At 44.3% G+C, this 8,886-nt stretch overlaps 1 protein-coding gene across 1 annotated transcript in view; it reads right to left on the bottom strand.

Annotated features, from left to right (window-relative positions):
- Window positions 1-4,958, bottom strand: part of ADAMTS12 (ADAM metallopeptidase with thrombospondin type 1 motif 12) — a 330,050-nt gene extending 325,092 nt beyond the window's left edge. The window contains exon 1 of the mRNA XM_078444728.2: window positions 4,373-4,958. Within this exon, the coding sequence (XP_078300854.2) occupies window positions 4,373-4,499 (127 nt within the window). The 5' untranslated portion in view covers window positions 4,500-4,958. The remainder of the gene's footprint in view (window positions 1-4,372) is intronic.
- Window positions 4,959-8,886: the final 3,928 nt, after the last annotated feature.

An 8,886-nucleotide genomic window follows, 5' to 3' on the forward strand; every position in this document is an offset into this window, starting at 1 on the left:
GAATCCCATGCTCACCTTGGCTTCCTCTCGGTAGGTACTCATTTTGGAAGATGAGATAGCTACGACCTTGGCCAATAGAAAGCCCGGCTCAGAGGAGATATGACAGGAATGGAGAAATAAGATGTCAGGAAATAATAAGAGCTCCTCATTTTTACCATTTCTATGGTTAAGCACAGCATTTAGAGTATATCAACTTGGTCTTGTCTAATCTTTACAGTTCTCTGGGACAGGTATTATTAAGCGTCCCTCATCTAGCCTTCATTCCCTCCACTGTAAAAAGACAATGAAGAGGGGGGCGCCTGGGTGACTCAGTCGGTTAAGCGGCCGACTTCGGCTCAGGTCATGATTTCGCGGTCCGTGAGTTCGAGTCCCGCGTTGAGCTCTGTGCTGACAGCTCAGAGCCTGGAGCCTGCTTCAGATTCTGCGTCTCCCTCTCTCTGACCCTCCCCCGTTCATGCTCTGTCTCTCTCTGTCTCAAAAATAAACGTTTAAAAAAATTAAAAAAAAAAAAAGACAATGAAGAGGGGTGAGGATTCATTCTGGGGCAATCTGACCCCAGAGCCCACCCTTCTAACCTCTGCCTTTGCTGCTTCTCAAGCATCTACCACTGAGACCAGATGTCAAGGTGGGGCGTCAACAGGGCTGGGGGGAGGGGCGGAGACTGAGACTCACTGTAATCACATTACCATCTGTAGGTTTATGGAAATACATTATAAGCCCTAAATACTTGGATTTGCCTTATTGAAAATTAGACTTGAAACCCTTGGTCACAAACATGGATGATACTTCATGAGAAATCTGAGTGAGCCTGTTGGCACAAGTGCTTTTGAAAATACACAACACCAACCGATCTTTCACCCTCTGCTTAGAAAGAAAGGAAAGAGGTGAGAGAATATTTACCTGCCAGATTTTATAGCTTAGGTTAAATCTATACTTACCCTTTACTTTGATTATTTCCATCTTAGAGAACAATAAATTTCTAAGACTCTTAATAAAAAGCGCAATGAAATTCTGTAATAGTTCATTTTCATAATTCTCTTTCACGGGTTGTTGTAACCTTTCAAATATACTTTTATCATAGAAAACTATATGTGTCAAAATGTGGAGAACAGTGTTGATCCCATCAAAGTTGTAAAGTACAATACACAAGGTTGGATTTTCTCATGAACCCTACGACAACTAACCTCCAGACCATAATTGCTTATGATAATTAACACAAATAAAATATTAAAACTGTGAAGTCTCTTCTTTCATTAAGAGAATATATGAGGGGCGCCTGGGTGGTGCTGAAGTGTCAGTTAAGCGTGCGACTTTGGCTCAGGTCATGATCTCACAGCTTGTGGGTTCGAGCCCAGCATCGGGCTCTGTACTGACAGCTTGCTCAGAGCCTGGACCTTGCTTTAGATTCTGTGTCTCCTTCTCTCTCTGCCCCTCCCCCGCTCGTGCTCTGTCTCTCAAAAATAAATAAAATTAAAATAACTAAAATTAAATTATAATTAAAAAAAATTTTAAAGAGAATATATGAAATAATTTCCTTCCTTATTTTTTCAAAGAGCATAGATACATGACGAGAACATTTGTTTTGAAGTACGCTTGAAACGCTTGTCTTGAAACACTCCTTGTGTTCTTGCAAAACCCATGCAGCAGAAAGCATATCTCCACCACGGGATAAAGTGCCTGCCCTGTTGATTTCAGAGTCGCCAGGAGCAAAAGAGACCACAGAAGCAGCTAGTGACTTGCAGACTGTACAAGGGATAAGGACCCCAAGGGGCTGTCACTGGCTGTAGAAGAGAGGCAGTATGCTGTGTACAAGAGCAGTATTTCCCATTGTTCTGATACTTAGTTGGGAACCAAGGCATCTTGTGGAAGGCACTGCACGTGTATCTATATCACAAGTGAGCGATGTGGAAAGAATACTGGGCAGAGTTTGTCAAATCTGCCATTTTTGGTCCCAAGAAAGATTGGATTTGCCTTCATGCTCCTTCCCAGGGCTAAAATCCTGCCTCTGCCCAACCCTTAGAACTAGAAAGAACGTTAATGATTATATGGGACTAGAATGTTTCCAACTGTGGGATGTTGTGTAATTCCTTTCACCCCTCTGGTGACGTGGCATTTAATAGGTGCTGACAGACTCATCTCCTAGCCCCTCCCCCTCTTCATCTGTAAAAAGAAGGATGGGAGACATGATATAGGAAGTGATTTGCCAGTTTAAAGGTTCTGAACTTGGGTGCGATTCAAAAATGTTGTCAGAGTAGAAATGGAAACTGGGAGTTTGGCTCATTGTGAAATGGCAGGCTGGTCATTTGGGGCAAAAACCAGGTCATCCTATTACCAAGAAACCTTAGAATTTTCTCATCCCTTCCCTCTACCTCTCTCCTTCTCTACACCCCCCCTCCCACCTCAGTTTTTCTCCCTCTCTCCACTCAGTTTTAAATAAAGCCTGCTTAGAAATTTCTGTTGTACCAAATGCAGATTACTTGTAAATCCACTGGTGAGTTGATTAAAAACAAATATTCTGGAGAAAAGTCTTTTAAAAACAAATTGCTTTTAAAACCTAAATATCTGCACATCGCTAATAAACTCAGGGCACTTCCCAGCTGTTTTTCAATATCAAATACTCTCAGCACCTAATCCCAATGGTAACCAAGGAAAACAACCACCTCTCACCTTCCAGGCAGGAAAGAGCAAAGCCCAGTAGTGTCTGCTCTATACTAAGCTGAATTCGCTTACAAAGTAGATCTGGAGCAAGGGTAGCTAGCTGCAAACCAACCCAGGAGAATGTGTGTCTTTGAACCAAATCATCTCCAAATGCCCTGGGAAGTGCTCACAGGCTTTGTTTGTGCTGCCAGAAGAGAGACTTTTCACAAAGGGGCTGTTTTTCAAAGAAAAACAAACGCTGCTATTTTAAACTTGGGGGTGGGAGATTGTATCTGGACCGTTTACACAAGCAAGTGCTGGCTGATTGACATCTAACCCCGGTGGTGTTTGGGCTCCAGCTTCCAAGGAAAGCAAAGGGACTTGTTTCTGATGGCTCTTGAAGTCACAGCAGATGAGCTCTCAGCAGTATTAGAACTTTGCAACGTAGGCAGAACGCTGTGTGGAAATCCTCAACAAAGACAAGCTCGTGATGTCTGCCACCCAAGTGGTCTTGGGGATTAAGGGGGTCAGAATGCTAGGGAAGCTTCTCGAGACTGGAGCACAGTCAGCAAACACAGGACTTAATGGATGTTAAAGCAGTGCTCTGTGTGTGTGTGTGTGTGTGTGTGTGTGTGTGTGTGTGAGTGTGTATGTGTATGTGTGTGTGTGAGTGTGTATGTGTCTGTGTGTGTCTGTGTATGTGTGTGTTGTCCTTATTATTGCTGAGAGGCCAGCCACTGAAGCCAGGCTACCTGGGTTCAAAACCTCACTCCACCGTGAGCTGGGCTAATAAACTCACCAAATTTCCTCATCTTTAAAACAGAGGCAGTAACAACAATCCCTGCACCCCAGAAGGCTGTTGTCAGTGGTTGCTGGGCTGACACATACAGGGTGCCTTAGCAGTCTTGGTGCAGGGAACTTTCTCCAGCCACTCAGGCCTTGATGGAGCTCTGTTTCTCCCAGACGGCCCAAGGAACTCCCTACCAAATGGGAAAGTGTCTCTGACCCTTCCAAGTCCAATAAAAAAGCAGAGGCAGCAGTGTGGCTCTGCTCTAGGTGTTAGGCTTAAATAACACCAAACTGTCATCACACCCTCTTCCAGTGTTTTCTATAGCATTATGAGTTTCATGACATTCAGGAGATGCAGCCAGCTGTGATCAGGAAGGCAGGACAGAGAAAGGTGAGCCCCTAAGGTGGTAAATTCTCCCCCAAAAGAACAGTTATTTTTAAAACACAGGACTTAATCTTTCCAGGAAACCAAAACACAGCCAAACTCACTCAGCAGGGGGCCGGAATCACATTTCCCCTCCCCTGTCCAGAGTTGAAACTAACCAAAAATACTGCAATGACTGCCAGTGGTGATTGGAACTCAAAAAAAAAAAAAAAAATATTTTCCGTGTTCAGAATTTGAAAAATAGAGGATTGAAACACTGCAGCATTGAGAGAGAAGACAAAAGGGGGGGCGTTACCAGCTATCACTTGGGTCTTTCCTGCCTCAGCGTTGGTGTGAAAGAGATCCGGGATACTAGCCTTTCAGTAAGAATTAAGGAATCACCACCTTCAACAATGAATTCCGAGACACCCTATGTCACTGAGCTCCCAGCCTAGATTTCCTTACGACTCAGCCAAACGGCTTTGCAGAGTTCAGCCAGTGGGGGAGGGGATGGGGAAGCAACCAACTTTCCACGCGTCTCACCACCACGGTTTTCAAAGGAGATAAAGAAAAGCCACTAACCTTGCCTCCTGTCCGGGAAGTGCACCGGGCCTGGCTGAGCTTGTGTCCCATAGCAAAGGGCCCCAAAGTTAAGGAGGTGAGCTACAACGGAGAGGTTTGCAAGCCAGCTCCTCTGGGCACATGGCATGATTCAGTTGTTGGGGAGAAGAAAAGTCGACGAGGTTTAGCTTTCAGCTCAAGAAATCAAGTCCTCGCCCGTGGCCGAGCAGGAAGATGCAGGGGTGCATGGTCCAGGAGTGGGACGGAGCGGCTGCGAAGCTACCCACGATCTCCTTTGGCTTTGTTAAGCAGAAAGGGGCTAGTTACCTTGATCCCCCTTCCCTCCTGAAAGGGGAGCGATTCGACTGGCAGCGCCCGCTTTCCGCGGGGCGTGGAACGGGTCAGGGCGGAGGGGGCAGCCCACCCAAGATCCCCACCCCTCCGCCTTCCGCGCTCGGCCTCGCAGCCAACTCCGCGCATCTTCCTCGGGCCTCCCACCCCCGCGCTCCTCCGGCCCCGCCCAGAGCCCTGCCGCGCGGGCCAAATAGGGGGAGACCCGGGAGAGCCGCCCTGGGCGGGACGGCGAGTGAGAGGCCCCCCAGGCCGGCCCTCCCTGGCTGAAATACAGGCCGAGAGTGCTGGGCGCCGAGCTGGGGCATGGGGGACCCCACTCCCTCACCCTCCCCAGCTCAGTGCTGCCCCCTTGGCTGCCCTTCTCGGCTCCGTTTCCCAACTTTTCCTGACCTGGCTCTACCAAGACCCCTCGCTCAGCCAGACGTCTCTGGGATTCCCTTCCAAGGCAAGCTAAGACTTCCATTTTAAAAAGTAATGGGCAATTTCTCTCTTTGCCAAGTCACGCAGAGGGAAATGGCCTGAGCTAAGCTTCTAGTTCGACGCTTGACAAGTCCCTTCTTCGCCACAAAGACGTGACGAGACCAGATAATTATGAGCCACGCTGGGTCTGCAGGTCTCTGGTGCTCTTCTACTTTTATAACCCCACCTTTCCTAGCCCACCTCCACTCACCCATAAGGAGAGTGGAGGAAATAAGCAAGCCGGAGACCATGTGAAGGTAGCGCTCCAGTTTACCTGCACAGGCTGCCCACGGAGGGGACATCCATTCAGAGGCTCAAGCTTTACATTACTGAGACAATGCTGCAAACCAGGGAGCTTGCCAGGCATCCTGAGAATTTACTGGAATAATCCAGCCAAGATTTCACACCTCTGGGCTGAAACAGGCCTCCTTACTCCATTCAGGAGGAATTCGGCTCCATACTGGTTCTCCATGGCTTCCAGCCAACCATATGTGTTCCTTGAGAGGCTGGGGAAACCCGACTCATTCAACCTCTCGCAGGCCTGGGCAGGAACGTCAAAGCGGTGATCTAAGTGCAAGGTGGTCCTCGCAGGTTTGTGGTGGGCATGGATCCTTCAGACTGGATACATATGCGCCACGATATTGGATTAGTTTCCTATTATTCACGTTACAAATTCCCATAAACTTGGTGAGTTAAACCAGCACAAATTTAATATCATACAGTTGGAGGTCAGAAGTCTGAGATAGGTCTTACTGGCTTAAAATCAAGGTGTAAGCACAGCTGCCTTCCTTTCTGGAGGCAGAGAAGAGTCATTTTCTTGCCTTTTTTATCTTCTAAGACCACATTTCCTGGCTCCTTGCCCTCTTCCCCCATTTTCAAAGTCAGCACTGGCCTTTGAATCTCTTATAGGGCATCATCCTGACACTATCTCTTTTCCTTCCCTTTTCCATTTATAAGGACCCTTGTAATTACAATTTGGGCCCACCACCAAAACTTCGTATTCTGTCAGCCCTTCCAAACCTTTGTACCCAGTACCCTGGGTCTTCAGCCTAGTAAGGACTGCGTATCTCCTGACCTCTCCATCTTTGGTGGTCCCATAGTCTTTAAACATCTCTCTGCCATTACCTCCTTTTCTGCCTATCCACAGCCTATGAGTCATCTCCTTAAATCATCTCTCACCAGCGCCTTCAACACCTCTTCCTCATCAAACTCTAACCTTGTTTTACCCTAACTGCCGATTTTCCCTGCTTTTTATTTCCAGGTGCTGTTGAGACTCACCTAACTGCCCTAGTGGTGCAACTATCAATTCATGTCTCTAAATTCAGCACGTTTTCAACATGGCTCAGCACTATTCTAAGTTCCTCCTCCTTTTTCCAGAATTTACAAAATACCCCCAAAGCCTGGTGTTTCCTCTGGGTAGAGGGAAAAGTTAATCCCACTCACCTTTTCCTCTACTCATTGGAAAAAGGTAACACATGTTCTTGGTGACAAAGGGTGGTAGCAATAAAAAAAAAAGCCAACTACATTTCCTGATATGTCCACTATAAACACCAGACCTGTGAATCACTGCAGTCTCCAAAATATCCCCGAGCCAGCAGATGCAAATATACTACCATTGAAAAAAAGACTTTAAAAACATGAAAATCCAAGTGCTGAATAACAGCGAAGAACAGAAACAATAAAATAGACTACACACTGACTATACATCAAGCACTCTGCTAAACACTGTGTATCTGCATTACTTTATTTAATCTTTACAAAAACCTATTAGGCAGGTAATATTACTATCTTTCATTTATAGTTGAGAAAACACTGAAAGGCTATACAACTTGCCTAGGATCACATCAGTACAAAGAGAAAAACCAGGATAAAGTAGTGAGGTTCAGAAAAAAAGAAAAGATTCAGTCAAGCCACCCAACAGAATCAAACACAAATCCATCTTACTAAAGACCCCTTGTGATGCTGTCATTCACAGAGTGGAAGGACTAAGAACACTGATATACAGACAATCTACAGACATCACCATAGCATATCAGGTAGTGGTTTAGTTCTTTATGGTGAAGTATTTTCTGTACAAAAATGCAAATTGTGACAAAAGATATGAGATGCTTCACAAAAAGCTCCCTCTGTTTCATGAGCAAAGAAGGCTTTGGAAGTTCATACTTTCCAACTAAGCCTATAGAAGCACAAGAGATAGCTGACATTCGGGGACTGTTAGTCCCTGCATTTTTCAGAGCTGTCATTAACACTAGAAAGGCAAAAGAAACTGACTTCGACCAAAATCAAAACCAAAACCAAAACAACCCGGACTTTGCCCCAAGAATCACAAATGGGCATGTCATAAAAATAGACCTTCCATCTGTTAATCCTGCCTGAGTACCACAACCACTACCTCGTAGTAAAAATCAGTGTATCACGCTTTATAGTTGGCAAGCTGCTGTTCCTAAGTCAACCCAAAGGATGGAGAGAAGAGTCTTCCTCTGAGGTTTTCAAGAGTAGTCGGATCTTACCTCTACTTGAAAGTGGAAACAAAACATTGTTTTCAAAAGTCATACATTTCAATATTGTTGTCACATATACTACTTTCTTTACTTTTTTAAAGTTTTTATTTAAATCCCAGTTAGTTAACACACAGTGCAATATTAGTTTCAGATGTACAATATAGTGATTCAATACCTTCGTACATCACCCGGTGCACATCACAAGTGCATTCCTTAATCCCCATCACTCATTTCACCTATTCTCCCACCCACCTTCCCTCTGGTAACCATCAATTCATTCTTTATAGTTAGGAAAGAGTGTGTTTCTTGGCTTGCCTCTCTCTCTCTTTCTTTTTTTCTCCTTTGCTCATTTGTTTTGTTTCTTAAATTCCACATATGAGTGAAATCACATGGTATTTGTCTTTCTCTGACTGACTTATTATTTCAGTTAACATAATACTCTCTAGTTCCATCCATGTCATTACAAATGATAAGATTCATTCTTTTTTGTGGTTGAGTAATATTCCATTGTGTGTGTATGTGTGTGTGTGCATGTGTGTATATATATACATATATACACACACATATACACACATATACATATACATATACAAATACATATACATACCACATATTCTTTATCCATTCATCAGTTGTTGGACACTTGGGTTATTTCCATAATTTGGCTACTGTAGATAATGCTGGTATAAACATTGGGGTGCATACATCCCTTTGAATTAGTATTTTTTGTGTCCTTGGGTAAATATCTAGTAATGCCATTGCTGGGTCGTAGGGTAGTTTTGTACTATTTTCTTTTAAACCTTTCTCCAGTCTTAAAAGAATATGGAGCTAAGTATTTGTAACTCTTAGAAGTGTAAGTTCACTTTTATTCTTCCACCCAGTTGTATCCAATATGTAGGTGGATGGGTAATCAACACTGCCTACTCCATACACTCAACCCCCAGAGAGTTTGCCTTCCTGGCTCAATCTGAAGATTCTGGAATCTATGCATTGTAGATTTTGTAAAGTTACCTGGATTTGTATCAAGTGGGTTCCATTTTGGACCATTCTTCTAATGTAATTAATCAACTTAATTAAATAAACAATGTCATGGCAATGCCCCTTTGAAAGCCATGGCTGAGAAAGCTATGGATCCCTGATTAATGAAATATACTATTGGCTGAAAGAAAACAGCATATTTCAGAAAAAAATGTGTAGCACTTAAATAAAAATGTTGCAGTA

This window comes from Panthera onca, chromosome A1 (assembly GCF_046562875.1).
Source record: "Panthera onca isolate mPanOnc1 chromosome A1, mPanOnc1 haplotype 2, whole genome shotgun sequence".
Lineage (NCBI taxonomy): Eukaryota > Metazoa > Chordata > Mammalia > Carnivora > Felidae > Panthera > Panthera onca.